A 24,704-nucleotide genomic window follows, 5' to 3' on the forward strand; every position below is an offset into this window, starting at 1 on the left:
ATGCTTTTTTGCTTTTGTATCACTCGGAAGCAGCATACTCCCCCCTCCCCAAAACTCTTTTAAGGAGACAATCTAAGAACCCCTCAATTCAACTATTAAATTTAATGCATGTACAGAAGGCTCTTTGTATAATTTCATTGACTTTTTGAAATAATAGACATGCACTTAAAAAGGAGCTGTCGTCTCTCTTGACATGTCTGATTTTAGTAACGATTTGCATTCCCCATGTAATAACCATTCTGGAGCATCTATTCTTATGACTCTATGATGTAATATTTTCCTATTATTCCTGCTAGAAAGTATGGGCGAATAGCTAACAGTTTGCAGTGAAGGTCCAGCTGGGTATTACCAGTTGAGGGTGTGTCCCTGCACAGGCTGACACTGGCAGCACTGATTGGATAGTGTCATGCTGTAAAGAGACACGCCCCAACTGGTAGCATCCATCTGGTCTTTCTTTGTAAGCCTCCAGCAGTTCATTCAGGATTCTAGTAGGAATAGTAAAGGAATGGCACAACATAGCCATAAGAATAGAGGCTTCAGAATTCTTGTTACATGGGGAATGCAAGTAGTAATTAAAACAGACATGTCAGGAGAGGGGACAGGTCCCCTTTAAGGAGTATGTTATCAGTGGCTATGTCTGTGAACGCTACTCATGTCTGTCTTTCTTTTTTTTGTATTTCAGACTATTATGGAACAATTTAACCCTTGCCTTAGGAATTTCATTGCCATGGGGAAGAACTACGAGAAAGCCTTGGCAAGTAAGTATTGAAAAAACCCTGGGTCCCTTAGGCCCCTTTCACACGAGCGAGTATTCCACCCGGATGCAATGTGTAATGTGACCGCATTGCGTCCGCATGGAGTCCGGACCCATTCATTTCAATTGGGCTCTGTACATGTGCGTTGGTTTTCACGCATCACTTGTGCGTTGCGTGAAAATCGCAGCATGTTCTATATATGTGGACTATTAAAAGGAGTGTAAGATCAGTCAACAGCAGTGTGATGACAGTTTTCAAATAGAAACTTAATAACATAAAAATAAAATATGGATCGATCACATCGCTTCTGGCTTGTGTTAAAGCTGAAGGCGCCTGTTTCAGTCCTGGTTCGTTCTGCGTCTTACTCATTCATTCCATATGTTGTAGTGTTTGCAGCAAAGCGTGTAATGCTAGCACAGGCTCCTACAAATGGCAAGTATAATCTGTAGGCGGTGCCTCATGCCTCACGCCTCACCCAGCCGCTCCTGACGCTGTTGATAAGGATTATGTCGAGCTGGCTTATTGGAGTCTTTAGTGCTGTTTAGATTAGCCCTTATGAAGCTGAACGGCCCTTTGTACATAATAGTCACCTGCCCTGACGAACCCGACTGATATCAGCTCCTGTGTAGCCTACATTGGAAAGGTGGAGGTGTTTATTGCATTGACAGTTCTGTAAACCCATATCTGTATAACCCGATCGGTTTAGTTCCTTATAAATGTATTTTTTTTATTTTTTTTGAAAAATCTGATTACTATAGCCATTGGAGAAAGAAACTAATTAAGAATGATCTTGATGGCCCTTGTGCTGACCACAGAGAGAGAGTCAGAAATTAGAGGTATTTTTCCAACTAAACAAAAGTAGTTTGCAGCAGTGATCCCTGTCGGTCTGAGATTAGCCGAGTGCTCATTTTGTGGCATTTACTATGTGTTGAGACGGGAGCCAGAAGGAGAACACAGCAAGCAATGGCGGACGGGAGTATATTTCTTTGTTTTAAGCCAGTCTGACCCTGCGTCAAACTATTTTTGTTTTGCTGGAAAAACCCTTTAAGCCTTACAGCCGTGATATACTGTAATTCAATTCTCCATCTCAACCTGCTTTATTCAGATTTTGTATTTTAATTTTATTTAGATTTATTTTTCTAACCCTTAGTAGTAAGTGAGAATCTCTTTAACCACCTCAGCCCCCCTAGCTTAAACACCCTTAAAGACCAGGCCACTTTTTACACTTCTGACCTACACTACTTTAACCGTTTATTGCTCGGTCATACAACTTACCACCCAAATGAATTTTACCTCCTTTTCTTCTCACTAATAGAGCTTTCATTTGGTGGTATTTCATTGCTGCTGACATTTTTACTTTTTTTTTTGTTATTAATCGAAATTTAATGATTTTTTTGCAAAAAAATGACATTTTTCACTTTCAGTTGTAAAATTTTGCAAAAAAAAACGACATCCATATATAAATTTTTCTCTAAATTTATTGTTCTACATGTCTTTGATAAAAAAAAATGTTTGGGTAAAAAAAAAAAGTTATAGCGTTTACAAACTATGGTACAAAAATGTGAATTTCTGCTTTTTGAAGCAGCTCTGACTTTCTGAGCACCTGTCATGTTTCCTGAGGTTCTACAATGGCCAGACAGTACAAACACCCCACAAATGACCCCATTTCGGAAAGTAGACACCCTAAGGTATTCGCTGATGGGCATAGTGAGTTCATAGAACTTTTTATTTTTTGTCACAAGTTAGCGGAAAATGATAGATAGATATATATATATAAATAATTTTTTTTTTTTTCTTACAAAGTCTCATATTCCACTAACTTGTGACAAAAAATAAAAACTTCCATGAACTCACTATGCCCATCAGCGAATACCTTGGGGTGTCTTCTTTCCAAAATGGGGTCACTTGTGGGGTAGTTATACTGCCCTGGCATTCTAGGGGCCCTAATGTGTGGTAAGTAGTTTGAAATCAAAATCTGTAAAAAATGGCCGGTGAAATCCGAAAGGTGCTCTTTGGAATGTGGGCCCCTTTGCCCACCTAGGCTGCAAAAAAGTGTCGCACACGTGGTATCTCCGTACTCAGGAGACGTTGGGCAATGTGTTTTGGGGTGTCATTTTACATATACCCATGCTGGGTGAGATAAATATCTTGGTCAAATGCCAACTTTGTATAAAAAAATGGCAAAAGTTGTCTTTTGCCAAGATATTTCTCTCACCCAGCATGGGTATATGTAAAATGACACCGCAAAACACATTGCCCAACTTCTCCTGAGTACGGCGATACCACATGTGTGACACTTTTTTGCAGCCTAGATGCGCAAAGGGGCCCACATTCCTTTTAAGAGGGCATTTTTAGACATTTGGATACCAGACTTCTTCTGACGCTTTGGGGCCCCTAAAATGCCAGGGCAGTATAAATACCCCACATGTGACCCCATTTTGGAAAGAAGACACCCCAAGGTATTCAATGAGGGGCATGGCGAGTTCATAGAATTTTTTTTTTTTTTTTGGCACAAGTTAGCGGAAATTTATTATTTTTTTGATTTTGTTCTCACAAAGTCTCCATTTCCGCTAACTTGGGACAAAAATTTCAATCTTTCATGGACTCAATATGCCCCTCAGTGAATACCTTGGGGTGTCTTCTTTCCAAAATGGGGTCATTTGTGGGGTGTTTGTACTGCCCTGGCATTTGAGGGTCTCCACAATCATTACATGTATGGCCAGCATTAGGAGTTTCTGCTATTCTCCTTATATTGAGCATACGGGTAATGAGATTTTTTTTTTTCCATTCAGCCTCTGGGCTGAAAGAAAAAATGAACGGCACAGATTTCTTCATTCGCATCAATCAATGTGGATGAAAAAATCTCTGCCAAAAAAAGAGGGGAAAGGCGTCTGCCAGGACATAGGAGCTGCGCCCAACATCCATACCCACTTAGCTCGTATGCCCTGGCAAACCCGATTTCTCCATTCACATCAATCGATGTGGATGAATAAATCATTGCCGGGATTTTTTTTTTTTATATATATACAAAGTGTTTGCCAAAGTATATGAACACTGCTGCCTCCTCAGCTCATATGCCTCGGCAAACGTATCTTTTACTGCAGAGGAGAAATCTCGTCTTGCAGCACCGCATACACAGACTTGCGTGTAATCTGACAGCAGCGCAATGCTTCTGTCCGAATGCACATCAGTGCTGCAGCTAGTCGATCGGTTGGTCCACCTAGAAGGTAAAAAAAAAAAAACAGGCCGCAACGCAATAAATTTATTAACTTTATAATAACTTTTGAACATAACATATAAACTTTTGAACTGAACGTTAACTTTTTTGCTTACCGGTGATTTTTTTTATTATTTTTTGTTTTTTTTACCTTTATAGGGCAAACCTCTCCTTCCCCATGGGACAATGTGCAAAGCGCAAATCGCCCAAAGATGTGGCGAAGTACGTTATGCACTTTATCCCAGGTGAAAGGAGAGGTTTGCAGCAGCTGAGAGTAAAAGGGCCCTAATAGCCCTGTGTGCCTGTCCTGTGAGATGCAATCCCTATGCTAAGTGTACCTGTGTGTGGTACTTCCGGAAACACTCTCCAAAGCATAGGGCAGGGTGGTCAGGACAGAAATAGCGGGTGTCACGCCTTATTCCACTCCTGCTACAGACACGACATCTTTTTCGGGGTGACGGTTGGGTTGAGGTACCAGAAACGACACTGGGGAAATGTCGCTCGTGTAGACGGCTAACTACACTGGTGGATGGGGCCACGGAACCTCCTGGATACAGGAGGTTCGCGATGATCTCTTCCTGAAATTTGAGGAAGGATCCCGTTCTCCCAGCCTTACTGTAGAGAGCAAAACTATTATATGCAGCCAATTGAATCAAATATACAGACACACCTTCTTATACCAGCGTCTGGTGCGTCGGGAAACTAAATAGGGAGCCAACATCTGGTCATTGAAGTCCACCCTCCCATGAGCGCATTATAGTCGTGGACTGAGAGGGGCTTTTCAATGACACGGGTTGCCCTTTCAATTTGTATTGTCGTGTCTGCGTGAATGGAGGAGAGCATTTAAACGTCACGCTTGTCTCTCCATTTCACCGCGAGCAGTTCTTCGTTACACAAGGCAGCCCTCTCCCCCCTTGCAAGACGGGTGGTAACGAGCCGTTGGGGGAAGCCCACACGACTAGTTCGTGCGGTGCCACAGCAGCCAATCTGTTCTAGGAACAAATGCCTAAAGAGGGCCACACTTGTGTAGAAATTGTCCACATAAAGATGGTACCCCTTGCCAAATAAGGGTGACACCAAGTCCCAGACTGTCTTCCCACTGCTCCCAGGTAGTCAGGGCAACCGACCGGCTCCAGGGTCTGATCTTTTCCCTCATAGATCCGAAATTTGTGGGTATAGCCTGTGGCCCTTTCACAGAGCTTATACAATTTGACCCCATACCGGGCGCGCTTGCTTGGGATGTATTGTTTGAAGCCAAGGCGCCCGGTAAAATGTATTAGGGACTCGTCTACGCAGATGTTTTGCTCGGGGGTATACAAATCTGCAAATTTCTGGTTGAAGTGGTCTATGAGGGGCCGAATTTTGTGGAGTCGGTCAAAAGCTGGGTGGCATCTGGGACGGGAGGTGCTGTAAAGTGCAGGAAACGCAGGATGGTCTCAAAACGTGCCCTGGACATAGCAGCAGAGAACATGGGCATGTGATGAATTGGGTTCGTGGACCAATATGACCGCAATTCATGCTTTTTGGTTAGACCCATGTTCAGGAGAAGGCCCAGAAAAATTTTAATTTCGGAAACTTGGACTGGTTTCCACCGGAAAGGCTGGGCATAATAGCTTCCCGGGTTGGCGGATATAAATTGTGTGGCATACCGGTTTGTTTCTGCCACGACTAAGTCCAAGAGCTCCGCAGTCAAGAACAGCTCAAAAAATCCCAGCGCCGAACCGATCTGAGCCGTCTCAACCCGAACTCCAGACTGGGCGGTGAAAGGGGGAACTAATGGTGCGGCTGAAGTTGGTGACTGCCAATCATGGTTTGCCAGCACCTCAGGGACTCCAGGGGCTCTACGGGCCTGTCTTTGCGGTAGCTGCGACGGGGTAACTATTGCACGTGCCACCGTACCAGCTTCAACTGCCCTTCTGGTGCTCGCCACTTCACCATGTTGTACGGCAGTGCTGGTACTAGGTCCAGGGAGGGCTGCGCTGCTGGTGTATGCCTCACCACGTGATCCGGCAGCGACAGCCCCACTCTGCTGCTCTTGAAGCGGATCCTGCATAACCTGTGGTCTAGCGACACGGGGCCGGGTACGCCTGGTGCTGCCAGGGACCTCCACCTCCTCGTCCGAACTTTGGGTCAGAGAGCCACTGCTTTCCACAGGTTCATATTCTGACCCGCTAGATTCGTCAGATGAGGGTTCCCATTCCTCATCCAACTGGGTCAGAAGCCTGTAGGCCTCTTCAGAAGAATACCCCCTGTTTGACATTTGGACTACTAAATTTAGGGGTATTCCCTGAGACTACCCAAGAAAAAAAGCAAGCCTGTCTTACAAATGGGAGGCTAGCGAAGTACCGGAGGCCGCTGCGGTTGATAAAAAATATCAAAACTGATTTTTTTTTTATTGCCGCAGCGCTTGGAAAGTGATTGTGCAGTGATCAAAAAATATAATATTTTTTGTCACTGCGGCAGGGCGGGTGTGGGTGAACGCACGTGTGGGCGACCGATCAGGCCTGATCGGGCAAACACTGCGTTTTGGGTGGAGGGCGAACTAAAGTGACACTAATACTATTATAGATCTGACTGATCAGTTTTGATCACTTACAGATACTATAAAAGTACAAATGCTGATTAGCGATACGCTAATCAGCGAATCAGTGACTGCGGTGGGGTGGGCGCTAACTGACGCTAACTACCTACCAAAGGGGCCTAAACTAATCCTAAAACCTATCAGTCAATACCAGTGAAAAAAAAAGTGACAGTTTACACTGATCACTTTTTTCCTTTCACTAGGTGATTGACAGGGGTGATCAAGGGGTTAATTCGGGTGATGGGGGGTGATCTGGGGCTAAGGTGAAGTGTTTGGTGCTACTCACAGTTCAGTCTGCTCCTCTGCTGGGACCAACCGACGAAAAGGACCAGCAGAGGAGCAGGGAAGCCATTTAACACATTATATTTACTAATATAATGTGTTATCTGGCTTTTCATTAGATTTTTTTTAAAAATCATCAGCTTGCCAGCGACGATCATTGGCTGGCAAGCTGATGACCCGACCCCCCTCTAACTTGTGCCGGCCCGCGATGCGCATGCGCGGGCCGGCTTTGAGCAAAATCTTGCGTCTCGCGAGATGACACGTATATGCGTGACTCTACGCAGGGCTGCCGCCTCCGGAGCGCGATCCTGTGTTAGGCGGTCCGGAGGCGGTTAATATACAGTCCCTGGGATAATTGTGCAGAGTTGCATCCATAGTGCAAGGACTTAAAAGGGTATTCCCATCTCGGATACATATGCCATATCCACAGGGCACCCCCAGCCTGTCAGTAGGTGATGCATCCTCTGTTTCCTGTTTGTGTTTGGGCGTAGCTGACGCCTACCGGGCTCCGATTCAAGTATTTGTACATATGTACTGTACATGGCACTGTAACCTACACCCAGGGTCATAATAAAACATATTGTTTCACATCACCTCTGTATTGGAGAACTACACCTAAAAATACATTTTGCCATGTTGATATCCCGGGTACAGCCTGATCTGCCGCCTCTTCCCCTGTGAGGGCGGTCAATGCTGTAATCATGTAAAAGGTCATGTACAAACCCAGGTGACCACAATGCAGGCCGAGATAATCCCTCCTCAAGCCCTTCGGCCTATGATTAATCCTTCGCCGGTCTCCTGCTACAGTTGTTTGTTTTGTTTTTTTTGTGTGTTTTGTTGCCATGGAAACAGGCTAAACGGTGACTTGTGAGCCGTCTTATGCAGGGCACTTGGGTGTCGCTCAGCTGCCAGCGTGCAACTTCTCTGCTTCCCGAGAGCTGTACCTGCAGTAGTATCAGATCTCACAAGTCGTACGTAGCCAACTGGAGGCACAAGGGCATGAACACTTTTGCTAATAATAATAATAATAATAATATAATATATATATTTTATTTTTTTGCTTCAGTTTATATGAAATAAATAAATAAATAATTTTATGCAAACGGCCTTGGTGAAAAATATCCTGCTGTTTTTGTGTATACAGCTCCCATGCAGATCTGTGTTCCCATGGAAACTGACTACAAGCCAAACCCTGCGTGTAGTCTGATCCTGCAGTCACGTGTAACACGGCTCATCCATCTGCAGGAAGAGGGGTCCGCGAGGCGATCAGACTGCATATGGGTTGGTCATAGTATGTAACATGGCACGAATCTGCATAGGAGCGATGTTTGCAAAGGTGTACATCCCCCTTTAAAGCATACTTGGTGGCTTTTTGAGACCCTCCCTATTTGCTGTAGTTGGTTATTATTTCTACCTTTATGGTATACAAAGTCTATGATGGCAAAAGCCAAGAGGAGTCCCGCTGTTCTGGCCCTCTCCTTTTGGATGGGGATGAATGTCATTAGTGGGGGAAAACCCCTTTAAATGGGTTGTATGACCTTTTTTTTTTTTTTTCCTCCCCCCTCCGGAAATGGCGCCCCTCTTTTCTATAAGTTCGGTCTTGTATTGCAGCTCAGTCCCATTTACTTAGAGCAGAGATCAGCAACCTTCAGCACGCCAGCTTCTGTGAAACTACAACTCCCAGCATGTCTACTTATTTGGTTGTTCTTGTAACTCCCACAGAAGTGAAAGGAGGATTCTGGGAGTTGTGGTTTCAGAACAGCTGGAGTGTCGGAGGTTGCTGATCCCAGAGTTGGGGTGCTTTCACACTAGCTTCGTTCGGATCCGGCAAACTGTATGCAAACGGAAATAGGTTTTTACCGGATCCGTATCATCCGGAATAACCTATCCGGTATTGAATTTACAGAGCATGCCCACAACTTTGAAGATGTTTTTTTATTGTGAAGCAAACAACAAATAGGACAAAATACCAGAAAGTCAATGTGCAGAACTATTCACCCCCTCCCTTAAAGTCAGTACTTTGTAGAGCCCCTTTTGCGGCAATCACAGCTCAAAGTCCCTTTGGATAAGTCTCTATGAGCAGTTGCCTCATCTTACCACTGGGATTTTTGCCCATTCCTCCTTGCAGAACTGCTCCAGCTCCTTCAGGTTGGATGTTTGCGCTTGTGAACAGCAATCTTTAAGTCTGACCACAGATTTTCTATTGGATTGAGATCTGGGCTGTGACTAGGCCATTCCAACACATTTACATGTTTCCCCTTAAACCACTCAAGTGTTGCTTTAGCCGTGGGTTTGGGGTCATTGTCCTGCTGGAAGGTGAACCTCCGTCCTGGCCTCAGATCACACACAGAGTGGGACAGGTTCTGCTCAAGAATATCCCTGTATTTAGCACCATCCATCTTTCCCTCCACTCTGACCAGTTTCCCATCCCCCCCCCCAGCACGATGCCTCCACCACCATGTCTCACTGTGGGGATGGTGTTCTTTGGGTGATGTGATGTGTTGGGATTCCGCCAGACATAGCGTTTTCTTTGGCCGAAAAGTTCTATTTTAGTCTCCTCAGACCAGAGCCCCTTCCTCCCATACATTTTGGGAGTCTCCCACAGGCTTTTTCGCAAACTCACAACGTGCCTTTCTGTTTTTAGCTGAAAGTAATGGCTTTCTTCTGGCCACTCTGCCATAAACCCAACTCTATGGACCGTACGGCCTATTGTCATCCTATGTACAGATCCTCCAGTCTCTGCTGTGGAACTCTGCAGCTCCTCCAGGGTTACCTTAGCTCTCTGTGCTGCCTCTCTGATTAATGCCCTCCTTGCCCGGTCCGTGAGTTTTGGTGGGCGGCCGTCTCTTGGCAGGTTTGCTGTTGTGCCATGTTCTTTCCATTTGGTTATGATACATTTGACGGTGCTCCTGGGGATCATCAAAGATTTTGGTAATTTTTTTTTATAACCTAACCCTGACTTGTACGTCTCCACAACATTGTCCCTTACTTGTTTGGAGAGTTCCTTGGTCTTCATGGCAGTGTTTAGTTAGTGATGCCTCTTGCTTAGGTGTTGCAGCCTCTGGGGCCTTTCAAAAAAGGTTTGTATATGTAATGACAGATCATGTGACACTTAGATTGCACTACACTAGGCCTGCACGATATGTCGCCAAAGCAATCTTATCGCGATTGCGATTTGGCCGACCCAAAAATGCTGCGATTATTTTTTGCTTTATAAGACAGACTGTGCGTCTCATAAAGCGATGGTTGACATTTTACGTGGCTGACACGGATGTATCGCCGGCCGCTATGCTGCACAGCGCGGCTGACGATACATCAGTTACAGTGCTGGGAGGGGCTGGAGGCAAGTCGCTGCGGGCCCTGCGCACATAACTGTCTTTGTATGTAAAGTCTTTCTTTACTGCTGAAACAATCTCTCTCCTATTGATAAAATCACCAGCATCTGTACTCACTATGAATGCACTGCAGCGAGCAGGCCGGCCGGCGCATGACTTCAGTCAGTCACGCTCCTGCTTCATTAATAAAGTGGGAGGAGCGTGACTGACTGACTGAAGTCATGCGCCGGCCGGCCTGCTCGCTGCAGTGCATTCATAGTGAGTACAGAGGCTGGTGATTTTATCAATAGGAGTTTATCAATAGGAGAGCGATTGTTTCAGCAGTAAAAGATTTTACATACAAAGACAGTTATGTGTCCTAAACCGGTCACATGAGGGGATATTTAAAAAAAAGTAATGCTGTGACACATAGGGCCATGAGGGGGACCAGCATAATATGCTATATGTGTGTCATTCACACATATAGCATCTTATGCTGGCCCCCCTCATGGCCCTATGTGTAATAGCACACATTCCCCATAACAGTGCGTCATCAATAGGTCCCCCATAACAGTGCCAACCACAGATCCCCATAACAGTGTGTCAACCACAGGGTCCCCCATAACAGTGTGTGATGAATACCACACCTCGTGTCAACTACGTCGAGCTCACGAGACGTGGTATGGTCACGGGTCTAACAAAAACTTGAAGTTACGCCCTCCAGGGGAGCATGTAAGGTCAGGTTGGTATAGCTTACACACACCTCCTGTCCACGCGGGCACAGAGAGGCAACAAGCTGAGAGCCTTTTCACTGCCGCAGTGAAACAGCGACTCCTCAGCCTGGGTATCTGCCACCAGTTCTAGTTTGATATAAGCCCGGTCCGCTAACTGGATTATATACGGTCAGAAACCAACCCGTGGTAGCTTATAACTAGGCCAAAACACGGACGTGGGGATTCGTGATCGAGATACAAGACAGCACAAGATTAAATTATATATTTAATCGCCGTATGGGCACACTAGATATAACACAATATACACAGAGAATATATGCAGTGGTCTGAGGTTACAGATTACAGGTTACATGGTTACAACAGGGTTAAGCAGTGTAAAAGTCAGTTACCGGGTAAGATGAAAGTTCCTTTGAGATGTTCTTTGCTGGAGTCCACATGAAGGGCCGTGATCTCAGCTATTTCCTGGGTCCCTCTAAACACATTTGTAGGATGTGACCCCTCTTCAGAGAAAAGACCCGCCTACTTGCTGGCACCAGACTTTTAATCTGTAGCCAGCCCCTCCCCTCCCGGCCTCAGGGAGGGGTCCACTCCCCCTCTTCTGGGCTGGCAGCAAATGACCCACAAAACCCTGGGACCAATGGACCTGCCTGGGTTCCGGCTACAAGTAGAGCCCAAACCTGGTACCGTTATGTGGTTTCTATGGGGAGATACGGATATCTCCCTACCCTGACCTCGTCCCATTAACCAAAGACCATGGGAACGTACCTCGTGGCCACCGGGACACAAATGTGTATCCGGTTTGCGCCTGCGATGGCCAGGTGGTTCATAATTCCTTATGAAAGGTAGGTGCCAACATGTCTGGGAGGTGTCATTGATCTGGGGCAAGGGCGGATACCCCCTGCTGGGGGTTTTCCTGCAGGATTCAGTTGGCTCCAAACTGGTGGAGGTGAGGTGGGACCTTCTCCTTGAAGCCTGGACCCCCTGGGGGGGGGGGGGGGGGAGGGGGGGCTTTCCTCCTTGCCATCTGACACTCAGGTGGCTGGGGGGTGGAAACTAATTTAGCATGTACACTGAACATGCTGAGAGGTGCATCAGATGACAATCAGGCCTGGGGCTTTGAAGCAGGGCCCTCCTGTGGAGTTCACTACCTCCGCTATCTGTCAGCAAATGGGGGTGTGAGGACATGGCTGACAGTAAATATGAATCCATATTCCTCACACAGTGTGTAATCCACAGGGTCCCCCATAACAGTGTGTAATCCACAGGGTCCCCCATAACAGTGTGTCAGCCACAGGGTCCCCCATAACAGTGTGTCAGCCACAGGGTCCCCCATAACAGTGTGTCAGCCACAGGGTCCCCCATAACAGTGTGTCAGCCACAGGGTCCCCCATAACAGTGTGTCAGCCACAGGGTCCCCCATAACAGTGTGTCAGCCACAGGGTCCCCCATAACAGTGTGTCAGCCACAGGGTCCCCCATAACAGTGTGTCAGCCACAGGGTCCCCCATAACAGTGTGTCAGCCACAGGGTCCCCCATAACAGTGTGTCAGCCACTTATTATCGCAATTTTTAGGGCCCTAATCGCAATCGCACAAAATTCCCATATGCAGCCCTAGATTGCACACAGGTGGACATAATTTCACTAATTGTGACTTCTGAAGGTAATTGGTTGCACCAGAGCTTTTTATGGGCTTCCTAACAAAAAGGGTAAATACATACGCACATGCCAATTTTCTGTTTTCTATTTCTAAACAATAGTTTTATTTATATATTTTCCTAATTTCACTTCACCAACTTAGACTGTTGTGGTCTGCTCAATCCATATAAAATTCAGATTAACAAAATATTGAACTTAAGGCTGTAATGTAACAAAATATGAAAAAAGTCAAAGGGAGTGAATACTTTTGCAAGGCACTGTATGTCAGTCACTAGTTACCGGTAAGTATCACAAAAAATAATGGTGGGTGTTAAAGGGGTATTTCAAGACTTTTTAATTAATGACTTTTCAATCAGTATCTGATTGGTGAGAGTCCGATACCCTGGACCCCCACCGATCGGCTTTTGAGAAGGCCGCGAGCGCTGCAGCTTTTTGTAGGCCAGTGATGTCACATTCATTGTTTACATTGCCTAGAAGCAGCTCAGCCCCATTGAAGTGAATTGGGCTGAGCTGCAATACCAAGCATGGCCACTATACAATGTACGGTTCTATGTTTAGTGGGCAGGTAAAAGGCCGTGAGCGCCAGTGCCTTCTCAAACAGCTGATTGGTGGGGGTCCCCAACGATCAGATACTGATGACTTATCCAGAGGAGTGTTGGAAAGCCCCTTTAAGAAATTTACTGAAATTAAAATAAATAAATCACGGGACATGATCGTCACTTGATCCTTTCAGACTAAGGGTCCATTCACACGGGTGAGTTTTCCACGCGGGTGCAACGCGTGAGGTAAACGCATTGCACCCGCACTGAATCCGGACCCATTCACTTCAATAGGGCTGTTCATATGAGCGGTGATTTTACGCATCACTTGTGCGTTGCATGAAAATCGCAGCATGTTCTATATTCTGCGTTTTTCACGCAACGCAGGCCCCATAGAAATGAATGAGTCTGCGTGAAAATCGCAAGGAAGTGCGGATGCGGTTCAATTTTAACGCATGGTTGCTAAATGGGCATAAGCAACCCCCATTAAAGTCTAATAACTGTATTATTTTCCCTTATAACATGGCTTACTAAAATGTGGCTTGAGGAGTTAAAAAAATAAAATAAAAAATCATCCTGTCGTTCACACAGCCGGCATGTCTTTTCTTCTTTTTTCAGGAACTGCAAAGGGACCTTTGGTGACGTCAGGTCCTGCTGAATGAGATAATTTTATCTTCATTCAGCAGGACCTGCACTGACGTCACCGTTGAGCGCGATTGCACCATCAAAGGTCCTTTTGCAGGTCCTGAAAGAAGACGATGCCGGCTGCGCTATCAAGTGGATGAGGTCTATTTTTATTTTTTATTTTTTAACCCCTCAAGCCACATTTTAGTAAGGGAAAATAATAAAATGACTAGAACACCTAACCCAAACCCGAACTTCAGTGAAGAAGTCCGTGTTCGGGTCTGGGTACCACATTCCGTTTTTTTTCTCGCGTACATGCAAAATGCATTGCACTCGCGTGGAAAAATCTCAACATCGGAACGCAATTGCAGTCAAAGCTGAATGAAATTGCGTGCCTACTCGCGCGGGTTTCCCGCAATGCACAGGCGACTCATCTGGAGCAAATCCAGGCCGCCCATGTGAATGAGGCCTAAGGCCACTTTCACACAAGCGTGACGAATTAGGTCTGGGTGCGTTCAGTGAAACTCGCACCATTTTGCAAGCTACCTCAGTCAGTTTTGTCTGCAATTGCGTTCAGTTGTTCAGTTTTTTCCGCGTGGGTGCAATGCGTTTCGATGCGTTTTTCACACACGTGATAAAAAAGCTGAAGGTTTACAAACGACATCTCTTAGCAACCATCAGTGAAAAACACATCGCACCCGCACTTTCTTCCGGATACAATGTGTTTTCCACTGAAGCCCCATTCACTTCTATGGGGCCAGAGCTGCGTGAAAACCGCAGAATATAGAACATGCTGCGTTTTTCGCGCAACGCAGAACTGATGCGTGAAAATAAACGCTCATGTACACAGACTCATTAAAATGAATGGGTCAGGATTCAGTGCGGCTGCTAGTTCACGTCACGCATTGCACCCGCACAGAAAACTCGCTCGTGTGAAAGAGGCCTAACATTGATGGCCCATCCTTGGGAGCCAGTGATCAGTTACTTCAGCTTAAAGGGATTTCCTCGTTAACATTTATCACAGGGTAGTTGATAAAAGCATTATTGCTGGAACCCAATGGATCAGTAGAACTGGGGTCTATAATCCCCCTGTATGAAGGAGCAGTCCCATAGACTGTGGTCACACACACCACTGCTCTACGCGCATGGGACTCGAGGACGTCCATCTTCTGATCGGTGGGTGTTTCCCAACGAGAATACATTTATCTGTTGGTAGCCTGAAATCTACCTCTTATCTCTGCATTGGCTTCTGCTTTGTCCTTCCCCCATACTTTACACTGTGCTTCTCTTCTTCAGATTTTTTATTCCCCCCCCCCCCCTGTCCTGGCCAAGATCTCCATGTAGCTCTAGCCTACAATTTTTTGCTTTTGTTTTAGGCGAGTCCTGTTGTCGACTTGTGAATAAATCCATAATAGGTTTTGGTAGATTAAATCTGTTGATCTCTATAGAGCTGCATGTAATCATTATTTGGTTTACGGACACTGAATACACCCGTTGCACCCTGTGCTGTGTGTAAGACATTTTGTTCTTCGGAGGGAAATTTCGCAACACTTTCACTTAAAGGGATTTTCAGAGTTTTTAATACTGATGACCTATCTTCTGGATAGAGTATCTGATTGGATAGGGTCCGATACCCGGGACCCCGGCTGATCAGCTGTTTGAAAAGACACAGGTAGTCGCAGTAGCGTCACGGCCTTCTCGCAGCTTAGCCAAGGTCATGTGATGTCACATACATCGGTCGCATGGCCTAGGCACAGCTCAGCCCCATTGGAAGTAAATCGGGTTGAGCGTGTTGCCAAGCACAGTCACTCTACAATATACGGCGCTGTGCTTGGTGACCCCGGAGAAGGCTGCGGCTCTCACAGGAGTGCCGGTGCCTTCTCAAACAGTTGATCGTCAGGGGTGTTGGACCCCCACCGATCTGATACTAATGACCTATCTAGATTCTAGAGGATACGTCCATCAGTATTAAAAGCTCAGAAAACCCTTTTAATATATTCTTAGGACTCCATTCACCTACCAAGAGTAAGAGGTGAGTGAATTTCATGTTATGAAATTCGTTCACGCTTAGTTTGGTGGTAAAAGCAGAAATTCCGGAAGGCATTCCGTTATTCATTCCATCATAATAAGTCTATGGGCTGCTAAACGGATCCGTCCCGTTTCCATTATGCAGGAGAGGACTCGATCCGTTTTGCAGCCCATAGAGGGACGGATCCTTTTTTTTCAGCCCATAGACTTCTATTATGATGGAATGAATAACGGAATGCCTCTAAAGGCATTCCGTCATAGAATTGCGTTATAGTCCGTGGTAACTGAATCCATAATGCAATTCTTCTTTTACCACCAAATGAACGAATTTCAAAATATGAAATTTGCTCATCTCTAACCAAGAGTGTCCACCTTGCTGGTACGCATCATATACCTTTGGGGCATGCACATAATTCACTCCCAGTATGGCTGTGTGTTAGGCCTCATGCACACGACTTTCAATGGGGCCACAAAAGATGCGGACAGCACTCCGTGTGCTGTACGCATCCGTTGCTCCGTTCCGTGGTTCGCCCAAAAAATTATAACCTGTCCTATTCTAGTCTGTTTTGCGGACAAGAATAGGCAGTTATATTAATGGCTGTCTGCGCAATTCTGCAAATTGTGGAATGCACACGAACGCCATCCGTGTTTTGCGGATGTGCAATTTGCGGACCGCAAAACGCACAACGGTCGTGTGCATGAGGTCTTAATGTGAGATCCACATGGTAGTATTAGATGTCCATGTGTTGTAATTTTTGTTTTCCAAGTTGGGGGTTACTGATAAATTAGGAATAAAGCAGAGTCAATGGGTTCACTAGATCATCTGCACTAACATCCCAGTCTACCAGTTCTATTTCTAACAAAGTTGGAGAAGTTAGCTACGTCTTCCCTCCTTCCTCCATTCACCCTATTCAGTAGACGAAAAACAAATTAATAAATGTGCAGGAATATTACTTTTTTGCATTTCTTGCCATGAATTATTTTTTCTATTTTAGATTATATATATATTTTTTCTAATTGTACCATATTTAAACTTTTAACATCTGGCCACATAAAGCTAAAAAGATACCATATAAAAATGGCAGAAAACAAAGGCTGATGGATTGTTGAGCCTTACGCCAGTGTGGATGCAAAACAAGAAACTAAACTTTAGTCATTCCTGCATGTACAGTTTTTGATGCAGTTTAGGAGCGAAACAGGAGTGGAGTGGATCCAGCAGGAAGAGAAGTAAGTCTTTCCTTTGTAAACATGCAGATTTGATGACGACCCATTAGTTACAGTGTGGCACAAAAGATATACAGTATTTCCGTTCTGCGGACCTACAAAAAAAATAGAACCTGTCCTATTGTCCATTTTACAGACAAGAATAGGCATTTCTTACAGAGGGCAGTAAAGACTTGCAAAATACGGAACAGAGCTGGTAGCCATATCCATTTTTGCAGTCCGTAAAAGAGGGATGTGTGCATGAGGCCTTAATGGGATCCTATAGAAAGGAAGATCTATGGCACACCAAAGGATTCTTTTTCAAGTGATGCTTTAATACATATTAGAGCAATTACATCATTTTGTGTTTAATTTCCATCCAGAGCATGTAACGGTATATAGGGCCATCAAAGAGTCCCAACGTTTCGGTCAATAATGACCTTTGTCAAGGGATCTGGCCCTTGTAAGGAGCGGGCTTGTCTGGATCCTAAACCGAAAAATGATCAAGGGTATCAAAGTTAAACCAAGTGGTGATAGTCCACCATTTCGTCTATTTTTAGCTGGAGATCCCACATAGCTCGGACACTGATCTCTAGTCCGTATTGTAAGTAGAGCAACCAGAAAGCACAAAGCAGCTGATGTCCCTCTCTTTTTCCCCAAACCCTAGTTTTACCCTGTGGTGACACCTTTTTGTTGTTGCTCTTAGAATTTGCAAGTAGACACTTCCAATAAAATCTTGTAACCTTCATGCACTTTCACTTCTTCTGGCTGCAGTTGTAACCAGGCTGGTTTTCCTCCCATGTCTTGTCCTGTAATAACTTCAAAAGCCAACTATTATGTGACATGGAAGCTACATAAATAGAGAAGGCTCAGGATCCTACATGTGTGATCATGATTTACTTCCTTATCCGTTTGATGCGGATATTTCCTACAAAAACTGCTAGTGCTGGCCATAGATACTAGAAGAAATTGTATACTGACCTTCAAGGTGGCCAAAGACCTTCAATGGAGGACATTGCCAGTTTAAAAATCTAGGTGTTTAGTCAAGAAGATCAACCTACCAACAGATATCTGGTGACAAATGGTTGAACCAGATTGGGTTATCACAATGATTATTTTAATTATAATGTCTTTGGCCATCTTCAGACCAAATTGTACAAAGAAGCTTATGGAAGCGCCATGGGTGGTAGTGGAAATGGTGGAGGATGCCTTGATGTTTTGCTGGCATGTGTGATCACTTTTAAAAATATGTAAATGTTTATTTTTTAGGTGTAACGTTTGCAGCAAAAGGCTACTTTGATGCCCTGGTAAAAATGGGAGAATTGGCCAGTGAAAGTCAAGGCTCTAAAGAACTTGGTAAGTGAGGCAGCCGACCATTGTAGTTAGAGCCCCGCAAAACAAGCAAAATCATCTTCAGATGGTTGATATCGGACAATTGTGTAATTTGATTTTGTTTTTTGTTCAATGTTTCAAAGATTTTATTTTAGTTTCATGACTTACATCTACAACATCAAAAGATACGTCCATGTTGTAGGAAATGTTCAAAAACATGTTATATTCAAAATCGTAACCAGGTTGAAAATTCTTGGATATAATATTAAAATAATAATAATAATCCTTAGCCAAGCAAAATTATTGAAAAACTAATTTAAGAATTTTGGATAGCTGGTATAATTTTCTATTTCAGCTTTGTTCTGTCTATTCTGCATTGTTCAAAGCCAACCAACCTGAATTATGACCCTTCATTGTCAGCTATTTAAGATCTAATGGTAAAGAAAACAATTCCCCTCTCGAGGTTCACACCATTAGACTCTTCCATCCATTCCCCCTGAGAGTTGCAGTTGTCTATCGTCCCCCCAGGCTCCCCCCACCAATTTCTGGATCACTTTGCAGCTTGGCTTCCTCACTTCCTATCTTCTGAATCACCAACTCTTGTTATGGGTGATTTTAATATCCCCATTGATGATCCTACCTCCCCATCAGCCGCTCACTTTCTTTCTTTAACCTCCTTTCTTGGCCTATCACAACTTGCTTCCTCTGCCACGCATGAATAGGGCAATATACTTGATCTAGTCTTCTTCCGTCATTGCTCAGTCTCAAACTTTTGTAACTTATTCTTTCCACTTTCTGACCACAATCTTCTTTCATTACCATAAAGACCTCTCACTTTTCTCATGGCAATCCTACTTCTCACATTTACAGAAACCTACATACTATGAACTGCCAGCAACTTATTAACACCCTACAACTAGCTCTTACCCCAATCGCTTCCCTCCCCTGTCCAGACTTGGCTGCCAATCATTATGACCAGACCCTCAAAACCACCCTAGATGAAGTTGCTCCAATATCAAACCGATTCTCTCAACACAGAACACGGCAACCCTGGCACACACCTGAAACACGTTTTCTACAGCGCTGCTTCAGATATGCAGAACGTTTATGGAGAGAATCGCGAATATCAGCAGACTTCCTCCATTATAAATTTATGCTCAAAACATACAATTCAGCTCTCAACATTGCCAAACAAAAGTATTTCACCTCTCATCTCCTCACTCTCAAATAACCCAAAACGACTCTTTGACACTTTTCATTCCTTTCTAAGCCCTAAAGTGTCTAACGATCTCCTAACAGCAAAAATAAATGGTGACTATTTGCTACAGATTCTGCTGGATCTCTCTGCAGCGTTTGATACCGTAGACTATAAACTCCTCACCATGCTCCACTCAATTGGCCTTAAGGACACTGCTCTCTTGGTTCTCTTCCTATCTCTCTGGCCGCTCCTGTAGTGTATCATTCGCTGGCTCTACTTCTCCTCTTCCTCTTGATGTCGGCGTTCCTCAGGGCTCAGTACTAGGTCCTCTACTCTTCTCCCTCTATACAGCCCCCATCGGACAGACTATCAGTAGATTTGGCTTTCGATACCATCTCTATGCTGATGACACCTAACTATACACTTCATCCCCTGACATCACCCCTGCTTTACTCCAAAACACCAGTAATCGTCTGGCAGCTGTTGCAAACATCATGTCCTCTCTGTATCTAAAACTGAACCTCAAAAACTGAACTTCTTGTCTCTCTCTCCCCCCCCCCCCCCCATCTACTAACTCGCCTAAATTTGATATTTCAATCTCGATCTGCAGTACTATCATAACTCCTGTGCAACATGCCCGCTGTCTTGGGGCCACATTTGACTCTGATCTATTCTTTGTTCCCCATATTCAATCACTTACATGCTCTCGTTGTCTGCACCTCAAGAATATCGCCAGAATCCGCCCTATTTTTTACGGTGGAAACTGCAAAAACTCTTGTTGTTGCCTTGATTCATTCTCGTCTTGACTACTGCAACTCATTACTAATCGGTCTCCCTCTCACTAAACTCTTCCCCCCTTCAGTCTGTTCTAAATGCTGCAGCCAGGCTCATCTATCCATCCAACCACTACACTGATGCTACTAGCCTGTACCAGTCACTTCACTGGTTGCCCATCCCCCACAGAATACAGTTCAAACTTCTCACCCACAAAGCTCTGCACAGTGCTGAACCTCCATACATCTCCATCTACCTCCCTACTCGTGCTCTCCGTTCTGTTAGCGACCTAAGATTAATAATCTCCATAATCCGTAACTCTCACTCCCGTCTTCAAGACTCTTCTCGAGCTGCTCCTACTCTCTGGAATACTCTGCCCCGGAATACTAGGTCAATCCACAACTTCTCCACCTTCAAACGTGCATTAAAAACACATCTTTTCAGGCAGGCTTATAAAGCTACCTAAAATGACTTTTCCCAGACTAAACCTTTCCCCCACCAACTCCTCTGGCCTAAACTCGATCCTCTAGTAGTCCCAAACCCGAAGCAGATCGGCCGGTACTACTCCTGTCAGCTCAATAATGGCTCAAATCCTACTTATACCTTGTGTCACCCTCAATTCCTCATAGATTGTAAGCTCTTGCGAGCAGGACCCTGACTCCTAGTGTTTCAGTTGCATATCAGCCAGTTACTTTTGTTTTGTACATGAACCCTATGAATTTGTAAAGCGCTGTGGAATATGGTGGCGCTATTTAAATACATTTTATTTATTATTATTATTATTATTATTATTATTATTATTATTATTATTTACATCATGTTTTTGTGAGTGTTATTTCGAAAGTACTTCAGATTACTATAGCTATCTTGGATGGAGAGCCAAAATCCTATGTCAAACTTGTAGAGCCACCTAGGTAATGTTCAGTTAGACCCTAACACTTTTATGGCCTAACTAGATGTTATCTAGCTTTTGGATGCTCAAGTCATGGATGTCTTTTTAGAGAAATCACACTGTCTTTCAGAGAGATGGACACTGCCTGACTTTAAGATTTCACCCAAAACTTTTATATAAATAGGTTTGATCATTTTTATTCAAACAAATAAGGTGCTTGTCTAATCCATTGTACTCCATAATCATTTATTTGGTTTGGTCTTTTGTACTTAATCTGCTGATTAAAGGTTATGGGTAATTTTTTCGGTTGCCTCCAACATGGTAACCAGTCTACAAAGTTGATAGTTTGTACAAGTTGTGAAGTTCTTCACCGAAGCAACTTTAATTGTCTGGTTCCTGCAGTATAGAAATGTTTTTGTTAAAGGCTTCATATTTCTTTTAACCCCTTAAGGACTTGAGACGTACCGGTACAGCATGGTTCCCGAGTCCTTAAAGACTCATGACGTACCGGTACTTCATGTGGTGGTCCGATCACCGCCGCCCGAGCGGGCACCTTGGCTAAATGCGCGCGGGGGGGTCAATTCAGACCTGCGGTTTGCGGCTTTTACGTGCGGTTGCGGCGGTGATCGGGCGTGCCATCGGGTCCCCATGCGGCTGTAGGGGGGACCCGATGGCATGGAAGGCAGCGCGCTGCCTTCCGGTGACGAGCCTGTGACGAGCCCCCTGGATCTCACAGGCCCCGAAAGCTGTATGAGTAATACACACAGTATTACTCATACAGCCAATGCATTCCAATACAGAAGTATTGGAATGCATTGTAAAGGATTAGACCCCCAAAAGTTCAAGTCCCAAAGTGGGACAAAAAAAAAAGTTGAAAAAATAAAGTTTTCCCCCAAAAAGAAAAGTTTCAAGTAAAAACAAACGAAAACGTCATTTTTCCCAAATAAAGTTAAGAAAAATTGGTGAAAAATTGGTAAAAAATAGGGGGGGGGGGGGGGGGGGAGGAGTATACATATTTCACAATACATATAGGTATTGCCGCGTCCGTATCGACCGGCTCTATAAACATATCACATGACCTAACCCCTCAGATGAACACCGTAAAAAAATTTAAATAAAAACTGTGCTAAATAAACTATTTTGTCACCTTACATCACAAAAAGTGTAATAGCAAGCAATAAAGTCACACGCTCCCCAAAATAGTGCCAGTTTGCTTTCTGTCCTGGGATGCGGAGCAAAACGGATCCGTCATGATCCACAATGCAAGTCAAAGGGGACGGATCAGTTTTTCTCTGTCACAATAGAAAACGGTTCCGTCCCCCATTGACTTTCAGTGGAGTTCATGACTGATCCGTCTTGGCCATGTTACAGATAATACAACCGGATCTGTTCATAACGGATGCAGACGATTGTATTATCAGTAATGGAAGAGTTTTTGCTGAACCCTGCCGGATCCAGTAAAACGCTAGTGTGAAAGTAGCCTTAGAAAAACAGTTAACCCTTCGTGACTGAACAGCTCAATATTTTTAATAAAGGCCAATTGAAAATATGATTTTTAGCCAAAAAGAAGTTAAATGCAATCTTTAAAAAAATTGACTCCAAAGGTGTACATAGCCTATAATGTAACAACTTGCCGAGAATCTAGGACGCCTCATCCTTTATGATGTCTATAAATCTACTGGGCAGCGTGGCATACGCATTTCTATGATCTCGGGAAACTTTAATGTTTTTATCATTTATGATGATTTTACTTTTGGCACATCATCATCCATGTAAAGTGTCCGTACAGTGGCTTTAAGAAGATCAACCTTCCTTCTCTTTCCTAATAATGTTGATGCCTCGATTAGTCTTGATCATCTGTCTATTTTTTACTTCCCATACAGGAATAGTTCCTTATTGTGGCGGGTGGGTGTGTGCTTTCCTCCTCCGTCCCAGTCTCGTTACTGTGCGTTGTTGACTCATTATCCGTTCTTCTCATTGCTCATTCTTTCCTTTTTCTCCCACAGAATGAACCCGACTTCTCAATCCTTCTGCTGGTTATGTTGTAATCCCCCCCCCCCCCCCCCCCCCCCATACAGTACATTTAACACATGTTCTTACATTATTTCTCTTCCTGTGTAGATTATCTGATTTTTATTTTTTTTTATTTTATTTATTTGTAATGCTGTTTATCCTTAAACTATTATAAAGGATCTTAAAGGAGTTCTCCAGGATTTACATATTGAAGAGCTATCCTCAAGATAGACCCCCGCCCATCTTAAATTGATGACCTAACTCTCGGGACCCCCTCAGATCACCTGTATGAAGAGGTCTCCATGCTCCATGGGCGCTTAGGCCTCTTTCTAGGTCATGTGATGTCACGTTCATTGGTCACATGGCCTTAGTGCCGCTCAGCCCCATTCAAGCAAATGAAGCTGAGCTGCAGTACCAAGAACAGCCACTGTACAATGTATGGCACTGTGTTTGGAAAGATGCGGCGCTCACGGGAGCACTGTGGTCGCCTCAGACAACTTGTGGACCACAGAGTCATGTCGTCTATATTTTTTTCTCTTCTGAAGTCTTTTTGCAGAGTCGTTTTCACACATCTTCTTCTTTAAAGGGTTTGTATCTATGGACAGGTGCGCCATTGTTTTTGGAAGAAAGCCGCCATGTTTTTCTACTTCTGGACAAATCTCTTCAATGTATATACATTATATAGGCAACATTTGGCCAGTTCTGACTCCCAGATCTGAAAATGTTTTATTTTCTTTTTTTGTCTACCCACTTTGACCATTAAACATTATTATTTTACCACCATAGATTTTGTTGGGAAAGCTATATTTTTATGGAGCGTGTATGTCGGTATTGACAGTAGTGCAAAATCCAAAACAAAAATTCAAACCATTTCACTCAATATATAGGCAGTTGCTTGGGTGTCTCAAATTACATTCTAGCGCATTGCTTTCCTAAAAGACAGCCCTGGGGTCCTTCAATGGACCTCAGCAATCTGTCCATATGAACTACTTATGTAGGAACCTGGCAACAAGTGTTAAAATTCCCTGCAGTGCTGCCAGTGGTGAAATGAGGTATTACACAAGTCAATAGGCTGTCCATGTACTGTATGGTCATTCTGGGTCCTCCAAGCAGCTTTCTAACTCCTGACAAAGAAAACAATATCATTTAGGCCTCTTTCACATGGGCGTGTGTGCCCCGTTGTCGTGCTGCGGGCGGCAATGCACGAGCACAGTCCGTGGGGCAGCCGCAGCGGATCGCGGACCCATTCAAGTGGGTTCCGCAAAAAGATAGGACATGCTCTATTTTTTGGATGAACGGAAGTACGGGGCGAAACCCCACGGAAGCACTCCGTAGTGCTTCCGTAGGGTTCCGTTCCGCACCATTCCGCATCTCCGGATTTGCGGACCCATTGAAGTAAATGGGTCCGCATCCGTGATGCGAAATGCCCACGGATCGGCAACCATGTATTGCGGATCCGCAAATGCGGTGCGCAATACTGCAACGGGGGCGCACACGCCCGTGTGAAAGAGGCCTTAGGGTGTTTTCCAAACTAGACAACTCTTTTTTTTTCAGTCATTCTT

General features: G+C 44.5%; 1 protein-coding gene and 1 long non-coding RNA gene across 4 annotated transcripts in view; one reads left to right on the forward strand and one right to left on the reverse strand.

Moving 5' to 3' along the window:
* Positions 1–24,704, reverse strand: part of LOC121006142 — a 978,004-nt gene that overhangs the window by 347,693 nt on the left and 605,607 nt on the right. The gene's annotated exons all lie outside the window — the stretch shown is intronic.
* BAIAP2 (BAR/IMD domain containing adaptor protein 2) overlaps positions 1–24,704 on the forward strand; it is a 146,352-nt gene that overhangs the window by 47,777 nt on the left and 73,871 nt on the right. For all 3 annotated transcript variants that reach the window (XM_040439085.1, XM_040439086.1, XM_040439084.1), the window contains exons 2-3: positions 683–758; positions 18,203–18,289. In XM_040439085.1, the coding sequence (XP_040295019.1) occupies positions 683–758; positions 18,203–18,289 (163 nt within the window). The remainder of the gene's footprint in view (positions 1–682; positions 759–18,202; positions 18,290–24,704) is intronic.

Source organism: Bufo bufo, chromosome 6 (assembly GCF_905171765.1).
Source record: "Bufo bufo chromosome 6, aBufBuf1.1, whole genome shotgun sequence".
NCBI lineage: Eukaryota > Metazoa > Chordata > Amphibia > Anura > Bufonidae > Bufo > Bufo bufo.